Source organism: Rhinoderma darwinii, chromosome 7 (assembly GCF_050947455.1).
Source record: "Rhinoderma darwinii isolate aRhiDar2 chromosome 7, aRhiDar2.hap1, whole genome shotgun sequence".
Taxonomy (NCBI): Eukaryota; Metazoa; Chordata; class Amphibia; order Anura; family Rhinodermatidae; genus Rhinoderma; species Rhinoderma darwinii.
In genome coordinates this window covers 106692498-106714777 of record NC_134693.1, presented here as the reverse complement: position 1 = coordinate 106714777, position 22280 = coordinate 106692498, and the positions used below count along the sequence as shown (strand labels likewise).

The following is a 22280-nucleotide window of genomic DNA, read 5'->3' as shown; positions in this document are numbered from 1 at the left end:
AAAAAAAAAAATACATTTAATAACATGCTGCATAATAACAAGGCATATACTAAAAGCAAAAGCCATATTTAGTGGAAATAGCAGGATGACTAATATAAGTAAATAATGGCATGTGAATGGGTAAAACTATCTTTCCTTGGCCATTACCTGCTGTTTATTCAGGTCAGTGCTCAGTGTTGGCTACTTGTTTTTTTTTTTGCCCCATTCTGGTACACTACTATGATCAGTGACTCCAGCTTAAAGAGGCTCTGTCACCACATTATAAGTGGCCTATATTGTACATGATGTGATTGGCGCTGTAATGTAGATCACAGCAGTGTTTTTTTATTTAGTTATTATTGAGTTATGACCTATATTAGCTTTATGCTAATGAGTTTCTCAATGGACAACTGGGCGTGGAGATAAGTGTATGACACTGACCAATCAGCATCATACACTTCTCTCCATTCATTTACTCTGCACATAGCGATATAACTATATCGCTATGTGCAGCCACAACACACTATAACATTACTGCAGTGTCCTGACAATGAATATACATTGAAAACTGGAATTAAAGCACCATATGTCTCTTTGGTGTGCTCTAACATCATTTCCGATGAACAACGGGAGATCCGGGTGTTGTGTCCATAATACGGGTGCAAAAAAGCACCTGTATTACCCTTGTGTGAAAGCCGTCAACAGTTGATTCTATCTACAGAGAAGCGCTAATTGCTTACAGTGGGTGACTGTCACACAGAAAAAATCTGTACCTTCATGACAGGGGGCAGCTTCCTCACCAATAAACACTTCTCTTTAGGCCTTGTTCTCATGAACGTATCGGTTTTGAGTGCATGTCCATTTTGCGCGGGTGTGGTGTCCGTGAAAAATACAGACAGCACATGGATGTGAAATACGCTGGTGTGAATAAGGCCTTAGTGTAGGGGAATTGGACTTCGAAACGACAGCATTTTCAGTTACTTGGACACAATGTCCGATTAGCTGTATAAATAAATTTTAAAGTGTAGCTAAATGTTTGACAAACTTCTGACATGTCATAGTTTGGATTGGTGGGGGTCCGAGCACTGAGATCCCCACCAATCACTAGAACGAAGCAGCTGAAGCGCTCGTGTAAGCGCTCAGCCGCTTCGTGTCTGTTCGGCTTTTTCCGGAAAGCCGATATATCGGAGTACGGGCTCATAGACTTTCTATTGAGTCCGTACACCGATACATTTATTTCCGAAAAAGCCGAACAGACACGAAGCGGCTGAGCACTTACACGAGCGCTTCAGCTGCTTCGTTCTAGCGATTGGTGGGGGTCTCAGTGCTCGTACATCCACTAATTCAAACTTCTGACATGTCATTATGACATGTCAGAAGTTTGGCTACACTTTAAGTCCATGAATTGCCCCCGTCCTCCTCAATGGTGCTTAGGTGATTGAGTTCTCGGCCTACAACTTATCCCAGTCCTAACTCTGATATCCACCACAGGCTGCTGCGCTGATCCAGTTATTCCTCTTTAAGAGTTTGTTATACTTCATATACTAATGTTTACTCTGACTTTTATGGCCTTACCCCAATCCTGATTGTAATTACTTCATCCCTATAATGGACTATGCATATCTCCCTTACATATACAGCATGTATGAAATCTATGGTATGGAAATGCTGTTGATGGGCATATTATTATGCAAATATTACACTTTGGAGCAATGTTTCTTATATAAATGTTCATTCATAGGAATGTGCATGTGAGCATTGATAGTGGTTCCTTGAGTCAAACGCACAAAGTAGATATTATGCCCGCTACTGTAAATTGCCACATCCTTCCTTCGGCCATGTTCACACTCACACGGCATATTTTCAGGGGTATTTCAGAGCGTAAAGCACTCGTATTAAGCTCTATAATACACTTGACATACGCCTACAAACAGTTTCCCATAGATTTCAATATGAGGCGTATTTTTATGCTGCTTAATAAAAATGCCTGGATTTTTCTAATTTCCCACTAGCACATCAAAAATTGCTTTGAAAATACACCTTAAAATAGACTTAAAAAATTATTGTAACAATAAAAAAACTCTTTGAAAATCAGTTCCAAAAACACCTGTCTTTCACAAACTGTTTTCTCTTGAAATCCGCATCGTATTTTCAGCCTGAACATATGCTGTGTAAACCTCTTACCAACTTAGCATAAAAGTTAGCAAAATTCTTATAAACTACATTGAGGTCCCTCTGTGGACAATAAATCGCTTTACCTTCACCTATGTTTTCTAGAGATACTACAATTCTGTGTACTTAGGCTGTATACTTGCAACAATTGATGTTATGCTACAGAATTGAGTGTCGTGTGAGTGGACAATTACAGTTAGGTCCAGAAGTATTTGGACAGTGACACAATTTTCATGATTTGGGCTCTGTGTGCCACTACATTGGATTTGAAATGAAACAACTGAGATGCAATTGCAGTGAAGACTTTCAGGCTTAATTCAAGGGGTTAAACAAAAATATCCTGTGAAACGTTTAGGAATTTCATCCATTTTTCTACACAGCCGCCTCATTTCAGGGGCTCAAAAGTAAATAAACAAATTAACATTACCATAAATAAAAAATGTTTTTAATACTTTGTAAAGAATCCTTTGTAGGGAATGACTGCCTGAAGTCTGGAACCCATGGACATCACCAAACTCTGGGGTTCCTCTTTTGTGATACTTTGCCAGGCCATTACTGCAGCCATCTTCAGTTGTTGCTTGTTTGTGGGTCTTTCTGCCTTAAGTTTTGTCTTAAGCAAGTGAAATGCAGCTCGATCGGGTTGAGATCTGGTGATTGACTTGGGAATTGCAGAATACTCCAATTCTTTGCATTAAAAAATCCTGAGCTGCTTTCGCAGTATATTTTGGGTCATTGTCCATCTGTACTGTGAAGAGACGTCCAATCAACCTTGCTGCATTTGGTAGAATCTGAGCAGAAAGTAAATCCCTGAACACTTCAGAATTCATCCAGCTGCTTCTGTCTTCAGTCACATCATCAATAAACTCTTATGATCCAGCGCCTTTGGCAGCCATGCATGCCCATGCCATCACACTGCCTCCACCATGTTTTATAGAGGATGTGGTGTGCTTTGGATCATGAGCCGTTCCAAGTCTTCTCCATACTTTCCTCCTCCCATCATTCTAGTACAGGTTGATCTTAGTTTCATGCTGTTCCAGAACTGGGCGGCTTCTTTACATGTTGTTTGGCAAAGTCTAATCTGGCCTTTCTATTTTTGAGGCTGATTAATGGTTTGCACCTTGTGGTGAACCCTCTGTATTTGCTCTCATGAAGTCTTCTCTGTATGGTAGACTTAGATACTGATACACCTACTTCCAGAAGAGTATTCTTCACTTGGGTAGATGTTGTGAGGGTTTTTTCTTCACCATGGAAAGGATTCTGCGATCATCCACCACTGTTGTCTTCCATGGACATCAAGGCATTTTGGAGTTCACAAGATCACCAGTGCGCTCTTTTTTTTCAAGAATGTACCAAACTGTTGATTTGGCCACTAATATTTGTGATATCTCTCTTAAGGATTTCTTCATTTTTTTTCAGCCTAACGATTGCATTGAGAGTTCCTTTGACCTCATGTTGTGGGTTCACAGCAACAGCTTCCAAATGCAAATGCTACACCTGGAATCAACCCAAGACCTTTTACCTGCTTAATTGATGATGAATTAATGAGGGAATAGCCCATGCAGCCCATTAAATAGCTTTTGAGATAATTGTTCAATTACCTTTGATTCCTTGAAAAAGAGGCTGCTACATATTAAAGATCTGTATTTCCTAAACCCTTCCTCAAATGAAAGTTGAGAGTCTGCACTTTAAGCCCATATTGATTATATAACTGTGTATTTAATATGTTTGGGTAAGCAGCTAAAATGCCAAAACTTGTGTCACTGTCCAAATAGTTCTTGACCTAACTGTATGTGAATGGACTTTTGTTGGAGATAGTTGGAACCACTGTTTCCTCTAAGCTTTACACTCTGGAAATGATAGGGTTTATAATTCCAATTCCCGCAGACAGGTACAACTGCTATTAGGCTTGTTAACCTTATTAGAATTTTGTTTTAACTCATTACTTTCCAGAGCACACAGCTTAGAGGGAAAACTCTAAACCTCGAATGGTCACTCTAAGGCCCCCTGCACATGGCTTTGGACAGTCACGTGCATCTGCAGGCCATGCTCCCATTATAAAGCATAAGAGCACGGTCCGTAAATTAAAAAATAGGTCATGTCCTTTTTTTTGCAACCCAGACACATTCCATAAAATAAATGGGATCTGTAATTGCAGATCAAAGTTACGGTTGTGTGCATGAGGCGTAAATGTGGAACCTCGGGAGTCTTCAGCTGTTGGGGAATGCTGGGAATTGTAGTGTAAGGCGAGAGGGCCACAGGCATAACAACATTGGTTAGAGACGTAACTTAAAGCTCCTGGGCCCTTGCAGACATGTGCCTTTTATATTACCGGTGTGTTCTTATATGACAGATGATGCACCAAGGCCCAGGTGCGATGCTACTTCTGAATCCCCTATAGCTGCCCCACTGCCACTGGTCTATGGTCTAAACTCTAGATGTGCTAATAACACACTGTATAATTCCACATCATTTTCTAGTTCTTATAAACTCACCTTCTCTGGATCCATGTTAAATTTCCTGCTTGCACTGAGCAGTTCATTGTCCCTCTGTATTTTTCGGCTATAAAAAAACAAATCAAAACGTAGATGAAAAATCTTAATAGCAGCACTCCATGTTTATGCTAAGTCCACATAGTAAATTCCTCTCACCTTAACTGCAAGCGCTCAAAATCATCTATTTCAGCCACAATTTCTGTTATATCATTCTGCAAGTTCTGCTCCAAATAGTTGGGAAGAAAGAACACAAAGGGTTTCAAAAAGAGCACCAACATTAATAGGTAGAGCCTAGAAGTTGTAAAGTTTAAAGAATAATACTGAAAAAGGGAAGACATTTAAATACAGTGAGAACATTGAGTATATATTTAGTGTATTTGTACCACATCCAATAATGTATGACCTATGCAGATGTACACATTGGCCTTAAAGACTTTGCAGAGTCCCTATGGTTAGATACTCAAATTTTATTTTTTTAAATAGGTCCAAAATTGTGTACTAGTGTTTTTGTTATTGTTATTATATATTTATAGAATTTAAAGCTCCACTTTTCTGATATAGAGCTCCAAATGTGCTGCATAGACATAGAGTTAAATTATAAAATGGGGAGCCTAGGAGCTTACTGCAGACTGTTTATACACTGAACTCAATTATATAACAGTATAAAGCTCAGAAGTTCCGCTTTGTGGTGGCTGCAGTCATCAAAAATGTTACCCTTTCACTCTATGTCTATACAGAGGATTTGGAGTTCTATATCAGAAAGATGCGGAGCTCCGACCACTATAACGATGTACAGATGTAGCCAAGTTTATCTTGACTGATAACTTCCTGCAGCGTTGATATCGCACAACAAAGACATTTTAAAGTCATTGAAAAAGTCAAGTTAAAGTTTCTTGACACTGTATTTAATGCGTTCAAAGTCAAGATAAAGATACATCCGTATTGGCAAATTAATCTGCACAGAATGTTGGACCTAAAAACAACATAGTGTTAAAAGGTGGACACTTTAGGACATGGAAACACAGACTCGCCTGCAATTCACTGAAAAGTTGCAGTTACCACGACTTATGCCTTACTATAATATTGCAAGCAACCTTGCAAAAATACCAAACTAATCTGACATACAAGTAAGGCCAGGCTACTCCGTGTCACTGTAGAGTTAAAAAAAAGTTGCTGCAAATTGTGTACTACAACTGAATCATAGCACAAACACACAAAAAAATTACACTGTATATTAGAAAATACAAGTAAAGAATATCTCTTGGGTAAGCAGCTCAGGATGGATTCAGAGTGGTGTACCAACACACTTTAATTTGCTCCATTAGCTCATCTCTAGTTGATAAGGTCATCTTTGTCTCCTTTGTCTGAGCCATGGCGTTTCCTATTGAGAGAAAACAAAAAATGCATTTAGAATTATTCTAGAGGAAAACGTACCATTAACTGTACAAAATACAAATATTTGTAGAATTGAGTGAAAGTTCATCAAACCTCCACTTACAGTACCATTTAAAGAGGATCTGTCACCAGTTTGGTAACACCCAATCTCTTAGCTAATCTGATAGGCGCCGTCACACTCATAGTGCTAGTGAAAATCAACAGTTGAATATAGAGTCGGGAATGGAAGCTGTATACTATATGATCGCGCTGTGTTGCTGGGCAGAGAAGGGAGAGAAGCTGTATGCTTATGCAGCGTCATACAGAAAACATTACCCCGCCCAGAGTGAAAAGAAAGAGTCACCTCCCATTTGGCAAGTATAGCCACATTAACATATTTAGAAAAATACTCATAACTTTGCAAATAATAAATGTTTTTGATAAAAATTGACACTATAGTTATGAGCATCATAGCGCCTATTAGATTAGTTAGGAGATAGGGAATTAATAAACTATTGACACATCCTTTCTAGGAGGCTAAAACACAGATCCACATTTTAGCATCCGTAGGTAGGAAAAAGGGAAAATCGTCATCTTGAACCAGTCATTGGATCTTGTCATTTCTTTTTTTGAAACCTGTTATTTTAATAGCACTGACACATACTTCTACGCTGTATAGAGAATGCACATTTGTCCCTGTTCGTAGCAGGGCTTACAATTTTCAGTCATTTGTTCTATCAGATATTCACATGCAGTATACACTATGGTCAATTTGGTTGGCAGCAAAATAAAGGAAAATTAAAAGGGAACCTGTCATTAGGATTGGAAACTAAACTAGCAGCATATCGTTGCCGCTTGGGTTTAACGTTCCAAACATGCCCACGTCAAAACTGTCCTCGGCATTAGGTACTAAAAGAACTTAAGAATTACCCGAGATGAGTCTGGGAGATGAGTCCAGTGGCATTGTGTAGATGAAGCCAAGGACAGTACAGAAGTGAAGTGTACTGTCATCAGCTTCATCTTGGGTATTCTGCAATGCATTTTTATTAACCCAAATTAAAGGAGCACTCCAGGTAAAGCCTAAACACTGTGTTATGGCTAGTGCAGGTCCCCAGATGGAGGTACATGACTCAAAGAGCACCAAAGAGAGAATCCTATGTCATGTACTGCCTCCTCCATTTCTGCACTAGGCATATCACATTGACTCAGTTTGCCCAGGGTCTTCATTCAAGTGTATCATGGCTTTAGTGGTTAATAAGGGACTCATAACCTTCAATGCCATGGGGCGTAGATTACTCCGTACACATTTGCCTATACATGTAATAAAATCCAATTTAAATGGCTATAAAGAGACAACAATTGAGCAGCTCAACTTCAGACCTACTGATGCTATGACCTTCATCCTTTTCTCTGTCCATAGTCTCATTGAGCAACTGTATTTTATGTTTCAAGATAGCTCAAACAGCAAATAAAAGGTGTCCGTCACCCGAAGATTGTGACTGCTTAGAACAGAGAATCTAAAGTTACATTTCAGCAATCAGCACTTGACATTTGTAATAGCTTCTTATCATTAGTTGGACAATATCTGAGTAGGGTTTGGTAAGCTAAGATACATATTGTGCCGCTTGTCACCTATATTAGGTATTTGACCACTTTTTCTGACATAGAGCAGTAACAAAAGTTGAAGACCTTTCAAAATATCATCCACCATACTACCTATAGACATTACTGTTTACCGTGAGTCATTTTTCTTCTTTGTATGAGATTAACAGTAGTTCAAAAGATAGTGCATCATGCCCTATTATTGCTTTTATTATATCACTCTTCCACCTATTACAAAGGAAAAAAAAATCCTGGAGCTATCCTATATTCTTAGGCTGGGTTCACATGACCTATTTTCAGACGTAAACGAGGCGTATTATGCCTCGTTTTACGTCTGAAAATAGGGCTGCAATACGTCGGCAAACATCTGCCCATTCATTTGAATGGGTTTGCCGACGTACTGTGCAGACAACCTGTCATTTACGCGTCGTCGTTTGACAGCTGTCAAACGACGACGCGTAAATTGACTGCCTCGGCAAAGAAGTGCAGGGCACTTCTTTGCCACGTAATTTGAGCTGTTCTTCATTGAACTCACTGAAGCACAGCTCAAGATTTACGAGCGTCTCAGAGCGTCTCAGACGCCTCGTAAATTACGAGGAGGAGCATTTACGTGTGAAACGAGGCAGCTGTTAACAGTCTGTCTTTTCACACGTAACTGCCTCTCATCGTGTGAACATACCCTAAGATGTTGATGACACATGACAAGACAAACAAATGTATCAGGACAACTTTAAGTATGGGAAAATTAGTATGTGTCACTTTCAGAGACTTGTTAATACCAGTAGAGTTATTTCTATTAAGAAAAATATTACAGGCACTACAATGTTTGTTTGTTTTTTTGTTTTTTCCAGGCAGTTATTTTAGGCAAAACTAGGTCAAAAAGTGTATTCAAAGGACAACATTTACAATCTTGACTCTCTCTGTAGGCCGGGATCACACAAACTCAGTTTTGATGCAGTTTTTGTGGCAGTTTTTGGCTCAGTTTTTGGAGCCAAACCCAGAAGTGGGTGCAAAAAAAAGTAGATACATGTCTATTCTTTATACTTTTCCTTCCTTTTGGATCCACTTCTGGCTTTGCTAAAAAAAAAAAAAAACTGAGCAAAAAACTGCATTGAAACTCATCTTTTTGTCTAAAAAATGCACCTAATCTGCAGAGTGTGATTTAGGTCTAAGATGATATCCCTTAACATATTGTCACATTCCCTGTTCTCAGAACTGGTCTGAGAGGTAGGTGAGGGTCAAAATCTTGAATGCTTTGCTTAGCTGTCAATCTCAATCATCTAGTTAGCCTCCTATACAACAGCCATGGTGCTAGTCCTCTTTGCCAGAGATTGTCTTTACTTGCTGTGGCTCATTTGCTCTTGGGCTTCTGTGAGATCTATTTGTTGTTACCCTGTTGTCTGATCCCGGCTTTTCTGACTTGTCTTCCGATTTTGTACCGCATTTGATTTATAGTGTTTAGACCTCGGACTGCCTGACTTATCTTGTGTTTCACTGCATTAGGCCTGATTTACACGAGCGTGTGCGTTTTGCGCACGCAAAAAACGCAGCATTTTGCGTGCGCAAAAGGCACTTAACAGCTGCGTTTGTCATCAGTGTATGATGCGCGGCTGCGTGATTTTCACGCAGCCGCCATCATTTTGACACTCCGTTTGGATGTTTGTAAACAGAAAAGCACGTGGTGCTTTTCTGTTTCCATTCAGAGTTTGACAGCAGTTGCGCGAACCACGCAGTTCGCACGGAAGTGCTTCCGTGCGACCTGCGTGGTTTTCATGCACCCATTGACTTCAATGGGTTTGTGATGCGCAAACAGAGCACAAAGAAAGGACATGTCGTGAGTTTTACGCAGCGCACTCGTGCTGCGTAAAATTCACGCACTGTCTGCACTGCCCCATAGCCTAATATAGGTGCGTACGACACGCGTGAAAAGCACGCGAGTTGCACGCGCGTATATTACGCTCGTGTAAATTATGCCTTATTCTACGTTACCTCTCTGGTATTATCTCGGCTTGTCTGACTTCACTACCTGTCTACTCTACATGTCCGTTCCACCTACCAACAGCTGCCAGGCGAAAGCAAGTTTCCCTTCCACCTGAAGGATCATTGAGGGTCTGTTAGCAGGTTCCAGTTAGTGGAATATCCGCTGCAGGCAGGGCCCCAGTCTGCAGGGACTTCGCAGGGTGAGTTTGCCATCACTTGCCTAGTCTGACTGCTTGCGCCAAATCTGGTTGTGGGTGCGCTTTTTGCTGGACTGGTATTCTGTCAGTATCATTACACATATCATCTCCTCTATATAAGAAAGCTAAAAATGAGATTGAGTGCCTACAGAGCCCAGTGGTTTAAGAAACACATACTGTATTTACTCAAAGAAGGAAGAGAAGAGAATTACGGTAGGTTATTTCCAAGAAAAAAAAAATTGAAACCTAAATAATCACAGGATTGACCAAGAGAAATTTTAAGACTGAGGGTATGTTCACACGTTTAACAAATAATGGCTGAAAATACAGAGCTGTTTTCAAGCGAAAACATCCTCAGATTTTCAGCTGTTTTTTAAGCAACTAGCGTTTTTTACGGCCATTTTTGGAGAAGTTTTTCTATTGAGTCAATGAAAAACGGCTCCAAAAACAGCTCAAGAAGTGACATGCACTTCTCTTTATGGGGCGTCTTTTTACGTGCCGTTATTTGAAAGTGAGGTGTAACATAACGCCCCGTCGCAACAGAACGTCATATTGAAATCAATGGGCAGATGTTTGTAGGCGTTCTGCTTCCGATTTTTTCAGCCGTTTTTCGGAGGTTTATGGCCCGAAAAACGGCTGAAAATAGCCCGTGTCAACATACCCTCAGTGCTCAGTGTATAATCTTATACACAAACATTTTTTTAATCTTTTGGACAGATGAAACGAGGGTGACTGATGACCGAGTATGTGTGGGCTTGACGTGATCACCAATAAAATCCCAATCCTCAAAGTTACTTCCAATTTTTGGAACATGCTTTTTTTAAACAGAAGAAGAAGAAAGAAGCCAAGAAGAAGTCATCAAATTACAACCGTAATATTTATGCCAGTGAATGCACCTGTGGTATTCCGTTACTTGGTTGAACATAAAAGGTTTCAGAGATGGGCATTTCTTGACCTGACCCACTTGCTCCATTGATTTAAAACTGACCTTGTAGGCCAAAACATGAGATTTAGGCCACATCCAGAAGGCCATAATATGGCTCTTCATGTGAGTCGTATATTTTGTGCCAAGAATGGAATCAACTCATCAGAGCAAAACATGAAAACCTTTCACAAACCACCTTCGCAATGGACAGGGCATGCTGCGAATTTTAATTTGTAAATCCAGCCTTAAAGAAGCAGTTCTCCACTCCACCACTAAATCTAAACACTAGTACACCATAAGCTGGCAAAACTAATAAAATTTTGAAAGAAAGATACACCCAGGCTTTAATTTCAACCGCACTGTCCCAAAACTGCACGCTTCCCTGTGAGTTCATTTTCATTTCCTTAAATTTCTGCTGTTTACAGCAAATTTCAGAACTTTGATCAAAGCCGACTGCTGCTTGTACAAAAGGTATCTAAAGTACAAATTCAATTGTATGTGTGATGTATTGAGATATTTATTGAAAAAGGAGGAAGTGTCTGGTCCTACAGTATTTGCTATTAAAAGCATTCCACAATATTATGTGTCCCAAGAGAACAATACTGATCCACAATGAACAACTATCTTACCATGGCGAGGGATAATAGAGTGTGGTCTTGTCTTACCTTACCTCCCACTACTGCACCAATTCACCCGCTGCGTCCCCCACTTACCATACTGCTAACTAGCCCAATAAGACACAGGGACTTTTGCTTGGAATGAATTTAGCCACAGCAGCCATTTTATTAACAAAACCAAAACATTCCACACATCAATACACACGAAATAAATAACCACAATTTACATAACATTTGGGAGGGAGGTCCTTGTAACTCAGGAAGGAGGATCTGGCGCCAATCTGCCCATACAATGTAATTTTACCCCTAGCCGTCCAAAACACAGGCTCAGGTGCACCGTGACCAACCGCAGATGGCTAAAAAGTCACATGTACCTACTCCTCAGGACACCACCCAGCAGGAGCCCAAATCCACCAGATCCCCCAGAACATAATTTTGGGAGGGACCATCCCTACTATTAGTCCCTCCCCCACCAAATTTGACCAACTCCAAGGACCCCCAACCCTGCCACAGCGAGCATATCTTGACCCCCTCAAGTATGCGAGTTCCCCCACAACACCAAGGCTTGCTCGATTCCTTCCTGAATCTTCAATGCCCACAGATCCACACGCACTGCATTCAAATGCACACCATCCGCCAACCATAATTTACCCACACCATCCTCAAAATCAACATGACGCACAAACACTCTGCCATTCCTTGCCACAAATGCAGATACCGCCCGATTGACCTGCACCTGTGCCCTATTGATTGCCGACACGGACCTGACGGTCCTCCATGATTTTCACGGGACGATTTCCGACCAAACCACCACCACCCAGGGAAAAATGCAACATAGTCGCAGGAGATTGAATTGGATGTCCCAAATAAGCTCCCTAAAAGGACGGACGCCTAGGTAATTTCCCCCTACATGCAGCACCAAGACATTCTGTGCCCTGGCCAGCCCTGCCAAGTGATTAAACTTCGTCAAAACCCTCGCCCATGACATGCCCCGGAATCCGAGCCAACGCAACCTAGCTACCGATCTATTGAATCCCAGCTGGCACCCGTCCGGCTGTGCGTCCGCCAGAATCGCCCCCCAATGGACATACGAGTGACCAAAGATCCATACCAGGCACGGGGACTGGTCTGAAAAAAGAATGAACACAACCATTAGGCATGAGCAATAACAAGAGCCTCAGGAACGCCTCAATCTCCCCTGGAAACCGCTCCCCCCCCCCACCTTCCCCTGCCCTTATGCAAGAAAGTGCGGACGCACATATGTTTTATATCGCCGAGATTCCCACATCCCTATATGATTCACCACTTCCGGTGCCAACCCCCAGCTGGCCACCTCAGTGGCTGCCCCAAACCGAAATGAATGTGGTGCGTAAGATCTATCCTCTAGGCCCATGAACTGCAGACACCTTTGAAAAACAGCCGTAAACTGGAAATGAGGCATAAACCCCCCGTCCACATAACGCAGCAATGGACCCGCCCCCAACCCGTTAGTCCCCAAATAAGACACTAAAGTATGCACCGGACACATGATTGCCCCCGACACTCTATCTAACACCACCCGCTTCAATCTTGCTGGCTGATCCGTTTTAGACCGACGAATCCAGAACTCCACCCTGCCATGCAGCTGCGTTACATCCTCCCTTAACACACCCCCCGGTCACGATCGACGTGACGACACCAGTTCACCCACCCTAAGTGCCCCGAAAAATGCCCACGAGAAAGCCACCCTAAACAAAACCACCTCATCCCCGGAGGTGCACACCTCGTCCACTGCCGATCCCAGTTGTTCGAGCAACGCAAATGACATGGGGCGACGCCTATCTGACACCACCCACCCCCGTCTAAATCCCCTCAGGGCCTGGCCGTCCCCACCATTTGCATCCAAAAGCCAAGGCCGCCACAAAGCGATTCAACTTTGCGACCGACCAACCCGCGGCCGACACATGGCCCAAAAACGCAAGCAACGCAACCATCCAGTAATCATCCGTTACCACCCCCTCCATCTCATTCAACCAGTCCTCTCAATCTCTCCAAGCTGCCTCGTACGCTAACCACATCCCTGGAGCTAATGATGAAAGGATCAGCCGCTCCGCTCCCTGCAGACCAGAGTGCGCTGGACAGATGAGTCCCTCTGCCTCCGCTTCTGGGGCCAACAGCCGGAACCGATCCCACTGTAACCGAGAGAGAGAATCCGCAATTGAGTTGTCGACCCCTGGTACGTGCACCGCAGTAACCCACGCATTCAAAGACAAACACAAGACTAGATGTCGCAACAAACAGACAACAGGGGGAGTGATGCTGAAACATTGTTAATTGCCATCACCACCCCCATATTGTCACAGTGGAACCGCACCTTCCTGTTCCTAAACTGCTCCCACCATATTGTATCCGCTACGACAATGGGAAACCACTCCAGGAAAGCCAGGTTATGAACCCAGCCCTCCTCCACCCAGGTGTCGGGCCACTGACCCACACGCCACTGCCCCTCGCAGTAGGTGCCGAAACCCACGCTTCCAGCCGCATCGGTGAATAGGTTCCAATCAAAACTATTAACCACCGGTGCCATGATAACTGATCGGCCATTGTACTAGTCCAGAAACTCTGACCACACCTTTAAGTCGTCCCGATGTTCCCTGACTAAGCAAACAAAATGATGAGGTGCCTTTACCCCCGCCGTAGTTTGCGCCAACTGCCTACAAAATATCCTGCCCATGGGCATAATTTGACACGCAAAATTAAGCTTCCCAAGGAGAGTTTGCAGGTCCCGCAGCGTGATTTTCAGCACGTGATGCATTCTTTCCCCAGGCAACTTTAAATCCTGCAATTTCTCTGGGGGAAGGCGGCATTCCATACGTTCAGTGTCAATGGTGATACCCAGAAACACCATTACTGAACTGGGGCCCTCTGTTTTTTCCAGCTCAAAGCGGCACCCTGAACCGTTTACACACCCACTGTACAGTTGATAACAGGTTGCTACACACCCGGGAACCTGCCGGCCCAACACAAAGAAAATCATCCAAGTAATGAATGATTGAGGCCACCCCCGACACCTCACAAATACCCCACTCCAAGAAGGAACTAAACGCTTCATAATAGGCACAGGAGATCGAGCAGCCCATCGGCAAACTTCTGTCCACTAAATAGCCCCCCTCCCAATAGCAACCCAGCAGCCGAACACTCTCTGGCTGTATCGGAAGCAACCGGAAAGCTGACTCTATTTCCATCTTTGCCATAAGCGCCCCCTTTCCGTACCGCCTAACCCGATCAACTGCTGCATCAAATGAAGTGTAAACTACTGAACATATAGACGGATCGATGCCATCATTCACAGAAGCCCCTTTTGGATGTGACAGGTGATGAATGAGGCTAAACTTGTTGGGTTCCTTTTTGGGGACCACCCCCCAGTGGGGAAACCACTAAGTCCGGAAAGGGGGGGGGGCGAAACAAAAGGACCTGCCATTCTACCCAGCCCCACCTCCTTGCTCAATTTTTCCGTAACTATCAATGGGAACTCCCATGCCGACTTTAAGTTACGTAACAAAAAGGGGACCTCATGCTGCGGGGGAGGTATTCGAAACCCGTCCCCAAAACCTGCTGCCAGCAACTTTGCCCTCTCGCTATCCGGACATCTACCTCGGTACGGCAACATCTCTGCCAGTTTCACCGGTGTCTCCCCCATGGGCACCTGCATTGGCTCCCTTTCCCTTTCCTTTCTTGAAGCAGCGGGATGACCCATGGGACGCCCCCCCCCCCCGCAAACGGAGCAGGAGTGTTTAAATTTGCATCCTGCTCCGAACTTACACTGTCCGTCATTAAACTGCCAGCACAAACCCGTTTTGCTGTTTGCAGCGCCCCCCCTGTTGTCCATACTGGCCGGACCCCCCCCGGCCCCCCTGGAAAGGACTCCCTGCCAAACCTCACCGGTGTCATTACCCTCAGCCATAACCAATGTCCTTTTGATTATAACCGTATACTGGGGCGGACCGCCTTACGCTGTCTGAACTGCTCGTCATATCTGAGCCAGGTCATCCCCCCGTAGACCCTGTACGCCTCACCTATGGCATCTAGATAGCAGAAGAGTCCGGAGCAGTTATCTGGCGCCTTCTCCCCTATGACACTTGCTAATATAGCAAACACCTGCAACCAGTTGGGAAAAGTTTGGGGTATTAACCTATACCTACTCTTCTCTTCCTCTTCTTTCTTACTCTCCACCTGCTTTGGCTTTTCCAAATTAAATTTCTCCAGCGGTAGCAGTGAAAAAATCTCCACATACTCGTCCTTCCATGTCTTTTCCTTAACCTCCGGTTTTAAATACGCTCCCAGAGGGCCCTCAAAGCAAACGCAAACCTCCCCCTTTGCCTTATCATCTAACCGCACCCGATCAACCTCTCCATCCTTATCAGTCTGAACCGACAATGCCACGCCCGCCTCCCGAACTGTAACCCCCTGCACCTCAGTGCCTGTCTCCCGTGACCTTTTAGCCGCGCCCGTGGCCCCCTCCCACGCATCAACCGGTGACGGACTCCCCCATAAACCGAGATTCTGGCACCACGACAATAATTCCCGTACCCCCCAACAAATCATGCAAACTATTGTCCTGCCCCTGCCCTACCCCCCCGCACATGATTCCTTTCCTAACTCCCTTGTGACGCCCTACCCCGTGAAGCTAAGGCTAGCATAAGTAAAATACGGACTTGTGTACTCACCGGGCTGCGTAAGAGCTGTGGGCCCACCAGCCGGGGAAACCGGATCATCCCGTCGTCCTCCTTGATATGCGTCCTGTTCTCCCACATGGTTCTCCCACATGGTCCTCTTCGTGGGTCTCGTACCCAGTCTCAGCCATCCCTGGAGGGCCGCTCCTGCTGCCCTCCGCCCATTCTGGCAACAACACCGTCCGCAATGTCCGTGCCCCATGGTCCTTGATCGTTGAGCCCGTGGGGCACCGCCCACCGCCGTTGCCCCGCACGACCACCGACTGTGGTTGCCGAGCGATGTCGTCATCAGCAATGTCATCCTGGAGACAAGCAGGCCACCCGACTGGAGCATCGCCAGGTTGGCCTGCCGCAGATCCTGGCACCATTGTCCTGGGGCCTAAGGGCACCCTCTGCCTTCTGGGGACCAGTCCCCCCGACCCCGGCGGGGAGACAGGATTCCTGCCAGCCCAAGGCCTTCGCCCAGGATGTGAGGGCAGGCCTGGTGGGGCTCCCAACCCTGCGCCGGGCCCTATGAGTTGCGTCCGGGCTCCATCATGGACAGCCGTGGATTCACCTCCTGGGGATTGCGTCCTCCGCCTGTACCGCTCCCTCTGTTATGGGCGCCAGCAGGGACCTCAGCCAGTCCGTTCCCCATTCGCCTGCCATCGCCCAGAGCTGCTCCAGCAGAGTGAGGACGTCAGCCATGTTTCCAGGTGGGTTGTTGCGTCGTTAGGGGAGCGTGCTGCGGGACACAACCTGCTCCTGGTTACTTCCGAGTTAGACTGGCGCTCAGTATGGAGCGCCGTCTAATCCACCTTCGTGTCCCTCGGCGCCTCTCCTTCCTCTTCCCCTCGTCATGAAGCCTCCCCCTACCTGCGGCTGGGTACGGCTGTTCTTATGAAGCAGTTCATTCATTCAATACTTCGACCTTGCAAGTCAACAGTATGATTTAGAATGCTGTTTATGGCAGGCTGTTTTTTACTTATGGCCCAGCAAATACAGGCTGTCGTAAACAGACTGTCTATTCAAAGGGTGCAGGAAACTTATTTCTCTGTGGCTTTTTTGCTCTCATATCAAAAGTTTGATGCTATTAAAAGAAGCAGTTCCAATAATATAAGTATATTACGGAAATGGAAGTGTACACAGATAGGACAACTTGCAAAAGGTAGATGGAATTGCACAGAATACAAGGAACTACAAAGCAGGGACATTGTGCAGCATATTTTGCATTTTAAGGAAGCAAAGGAAACCACTGTGGAGGAAGCCGTAGGGATCACAATGTGCAAGGAAACATATTAGTATATAACTTGTGTATAGGATCACCCTCGGGATCAATCAAATTGACAGTATAAAAAGCATCAGGCATTAAGCCCTATTAAAAGGGTTGTCTAAAGTAGTCATGCCCTTTAAAAGTCTTATTGTGACCATATGAAATGTATTCTTCTAATGTTTTGTACATTCGGTAGATTAGCAAGAACTAGGCTACATATCGAAGAGAGTATGATTGCAGGATCAGACTATACAGGGCTTGATTGTAGCCTATAACCATGGACCTGAATAGGTGCTGTATACAAAAAACGATAGTACATGTTTGTTCAGGACTGCTTCTAATTTGCTACTTTTTTAATTTTAGATGCAAAATATATTGTTGAGGCATACATAGCCTTTAACTGCAATATTAGGCAACAGGATCAGGATATACACTGGTCATACAACATGTTCACTGATTGTTTCTATATATTGAGCTGATTCATATCCTTCTATACAGCAAGAAGAATGTAAATAAACCTCAACTACCCATCAGCACCTGGGGACCAAATTTTCAACAAGAGTACTAGAGCAAGTGATAGGTTATCTGTCTAAATATTGTTGGAGATTCCTTTTTATGCTAGGGCTTCACGGTTAGCACAAATGCAATTGTGTTCGATCATGGTGTGATATAGCAACATATTGCATGTAATGTATTGTGTTACGGTGGAGCGTTATCCTAACAATGGTTAATGCACAAGTGTTCAGAAAATCTGTTTTAAAATGTTGCCTGTTGGGTCGCCCATCATGAAGTGTGAGGAACCACCTAAAATATGGAATAATGTGTAAAGGGCACAAAACCACAAAAGGATAACGCACAATAAATCTCAGAGCAAGGAACTTGCAACATGTTAGGGTTGGTGGTGTGGGCAAGAACTTAAAGAGAAGCTCCGCATTGGAGCCGCTTTTCTTAATATATGAGGAAATTGCTGTAAAGGCAATCCCATAATATACTATTGAAAACAATATTATATTAACGTGTATGTTTGCACAAAAATACAATTCGTCGCAGCGTCCTTTCTACAAGTTTAGAAGTTTTTCCAGTGATCTCTATGACTCACATTAATAATCAAATAATAATTTATTTTACAGAGCAACCAAAACCATAACACAAATAATAATGATAACATCAAATAGCTCTTGCTAGTAGTAGTGAGAAGGATACTCACCGTTTTCATGGTGTCCAATTAAAAGTTGGACCCCTCCTTCTTTTGTGGGTGACCCCGATAATGGCATTAGATATCTTGCTGTATCTCTGCTCCCCATTTGATAATTATTTTTCTTTTCCTTTTTTGCCCTTACACTCAGTTGCTACTATCTAGTTACTACTAGTTATCCATCCAGTCTTGCTTGTAGCTGTGTTTTATCTCTTTGGATCTCTTGATGTTATTTCTGTATCTTTTCTTTTCATTATTTAATATCTTCTCCAATTCTTCATAATACGCATCGTAATGACTGTTCCATGTTTCCTCTCCATCAAACCCTGTTCATCCTATTGTTTACGATTAGTTGTATCCCTTACGTTCTGCTTCTTCTACAATCTGCTTGCACAATATTCTAACTGATTCCTCACATGTCCTATGTCCTGTACCGCAGCATACTTTTGCAGTGACTTTAAAGTTAGTCCCGTCGCAATGTCTATGCACACATAAGCTGGTGACAAAGTAAGATCCTAGTAACAGGAAGAGGACAGGCACATTGCGGTTAGTGCTCTGCTTGCTGAAGTCACACTTCCTATCCCTGCCTCGCCATCACCTCAACTCTACACAGATAATGCGTTTAAGAACCGCAGACGTTTCATGCTGGTCAAGTTGCTGTTTCCTGTTTATTCCTTTTCTGAGGTTTCATGAAGATGGTTTTTCTGTGCCCAACCTTGTCTTATCTCTCCTTTTAACGCTTTTAACTCTCTATATCTTTTTCAACCCCACCCTCCTTGCAAGTTCCTCTTCTTGCAACCACAAGTTCTCTATAACCAGATGGTTTTCTATAATAATTCTGTTTCAAGATGGATCTTCTTGCAATTGCTCATTTCTTTGTAAGACTTGATTAGAAGATAGAGGATTAGACCAGTACCAGGTGCTAAATAACCAAATGATTACTAAACCTGGACACACACAGCGTTCACTCGTGTTTTCGGTGCCGTTTTTCACGGCTTTTCTTACCAAAAAATTGCTGCAGACAGATGTTATATTAAGGCTGCAGTCAAATATGAGGAAGCCTACATACACAGCGTTCCTGCAGTCAGTGGAGTGTTGTTTCAAAACGCAGAATTCCCTAAGTATTTGTCTTGGCGTTTTTAAGGTCCTATAAAAAAGCCAATGGACAAAACACCAGGATTAAAATGCACAAAAATGGATGTGCAAAAGGACACTAAATAGAAACGCCCTCAAAAACGCTTTTAAACCACCATCAAAAACGCGTTACAGTTAAAAAATACTGGTATTTTTTAGGGCGTTTTTTTATGCAATTTAAAATGCGAGACAAAATTGTTGTGTGAGGGAGGCCTTAGGGACACTATTAAAAATGCAATATGAGATGCCATTTTTGCAGCAACAATTTTATTAATGAATTTTATGAATTCAAATTACATGAATTCTGTGTCACAAATGATATGTCTATATATGTGATGTGTCACCAAAATGTAACTTGGATTCAAATAAGGATTCAATTACAGGGTTTGTTTCAAAGTCGATAATTATCACCCATCCACAGTATAGGTGACAATTGTCTCATCACTGGTGGCCCCACCGATCCGAGTGGTGTAGCGATTCTTATTCATGGTTTTCCTCTTGTTTTATAATTGGGTCTTTGTTTATGTCTGTATTAATACTTGGATTGTTTCTAATAGGCGTTGCAGCTGGCATATGGCAGGATCTTGTCCCCTTTCAAAGGTCATCGAAGAGTGTCGCTATTGTCACCTGTCGGATCAACAAAGACATGCCCACGTGGTGGTACAGGGATTTGTGGTGACAAGTTTGTCTATGAGTTATTCGGGCAAGGTTCTACATTGATAGCCCCCAACATGTGTTGGGGTTTCTCTCTCATGGTTTGGACTTCCTCATGTGTGTATATTGCTGATGCTATGTATAACTAACAGTGGGGTAACCATCATTTGCACTATTAGCACTTAAAGTGACCCTCCGGTCCCAGGACAAAATTATAAACATCATGGGGTGTATGGAGTAGTATATTCTGGTGTCCTCCGGTTGCCCCCCTATGCCGGAGATCCGCCATTTTAGGGTCTCCTCTGTGTTGTCTCAAAATGGCCACAGCGCTTCTGAGCAGTGTGCAGCTCTGGCCAATCTGAGAACAGTTGGTGTGTGTCAGACTTGTAGCAGGAGGGCATCATATAATATTACTTCATATAAAACATCATATTTAAAATGTTTACCCAGGACCAGAGGGTCGCTTTAATCATTATACAGCTATGGTGGAATTGTACGGTATATGAGCATGGGTTGAGACTCATTGGTATTGTATGCACGATGATATTTTATTTTTGTAAAAGTTGTTTAACCACGTATGTCTATGGACATTAATAAAACACATGTTTATTGATTAAATTTTTGTGCATTAGTTCTTTTTATTGGTGGTGATAATTTGCAGGCTTCACAGATAAACAAACCCCATGTATTTAATTTGGTTTAAGGTTTAACCACATTCAAGTGTTTATCATTGTTATTAGGTATTATCAGCATTTAAGCAGCTTCGTAAGTTTATTTGATTTGTCGTGAACTTCCTCTACTGGAACTCTGGACTCCCCTGACTTGCTTTGCAACCTTGACAGCACTGACAGAGAGCCTTGCGTGCTTTAGCTTTGTCCTAGTCATGTGTTTGCTGCTCTTGGTATTTAGTTATGGATTGCACTAGCTATGTAGCCAATCACAGTATGTGCTGCCCTATATTTACTCACAGTTCTTTCTTCCTGAGCCTGATTATTTTGTCTTGCAAGTAATTCAGCTTCCCTCTGCTTAACCACTATTGCTCTCCTTTGTATCGAACTCTGCATATGTCCAAGGAATTATCTGTAACTGGAGCAACAGGAGGCGATGTGAACCCTAATTGTTACCAAAAGATTTGACTTGGGGCTACTCCGGGGAGCGAAGTCTACTTTTAACCCCTGTACAGGGACGTGGACTTCACTGAGAGGGAGCCCCAGCTCACTACCCCTGCAGAAGTCTCCATTGGTGACAGGTGATGTTAGTAGAAGCACAGTAGTCAGGAGAGCTAACAGTCTGGGCAGGCTGCGGAGGTTCGTAATGGTTAACGTAGCAATAGGACATGGCAGGCAGCAGAGATTAGTCACAGAAAATGTAACAACTGGTCAGGGCAGGTGGCAGACACAGATGGCCAAAGCAGACGAGGTCGGTACACAGAAATTCACGGCAAGGTCGGTACACAGCAGGGATAACAGCAAGATTGGTACACAGAAAGAATAATCTTGGAACACTATGGAACACAAGAGAACCAAATTGCTCTGGCAATGTGTTCTAGTGCAGGAGGAGCTTTTATACCAGGAAATCTAGGGAAACTAGAATTTTGGTGCGCGCTAGCCTTTAAGAATGCAAGTATCAGTCTGCGCGATAGGACCCAGTGGAAAACGTCAGTGGCCGAAGCAGCCGCCAAACTCTGAACGGCAGTGTGGCTGCCTGAAGGAGGTAAGAGGCGCAGGCAGTGTTACACTGATCTCTCACTTAAGAGTATGCACTCTTCATTACTAAAGAAACTATAGACACAAGAGGACAAATACTAGCACAAACGTAATAAATATAGAAATTAATTTTATTAACAGACAGATACAAAAATGTTAAAAAGATGAGTCATACAATGAAAAAAACTGCACCCTCTGCATGCCAATCTGTTTCTGGGGCTGTGGGAGAGAGATTTGCTGGCGAATGACCAGGATGATTCGATGGACCGAGTCCTCTTTTGTTCCGGTA

At 43.5% G+C, this 22280-nt stretch overlaps 1 protein-coding gene across 1 annotated transcript in view; it reads right to left on the bottom strand.

The window, feature by feature from the left end:
* The window catches only part of CYTH4 (cytohesin 4), a 68548-nt gene extending 49594 nt beyond the window's left edge, over positions 1-18954 (bottom strand). The window contains exons 1-4 of the mRNA XM_075832338.1: positions 18510-18954; positions 5951-6024; positions 4800-4864; positions 4644-4710 (exon numbers count right to left, since the gene is read on the bottom strand). Of these exons, the coding sequence (XP_075688453.1) occupies positions 4644-4710; positions 4800-4864; positions 5951-6024; positions 18510-18606 (303 nt within the window). The 5' untranslated portion in view covers positions 18607-18954. The remainder of the gene's footprint in view (positions 1-4643; positions 4711-4799; positions 4865-5950; positions 6025-18509) is intronic.
* Positions 18955-22280: the final 3326 nt, after the last annotated feature.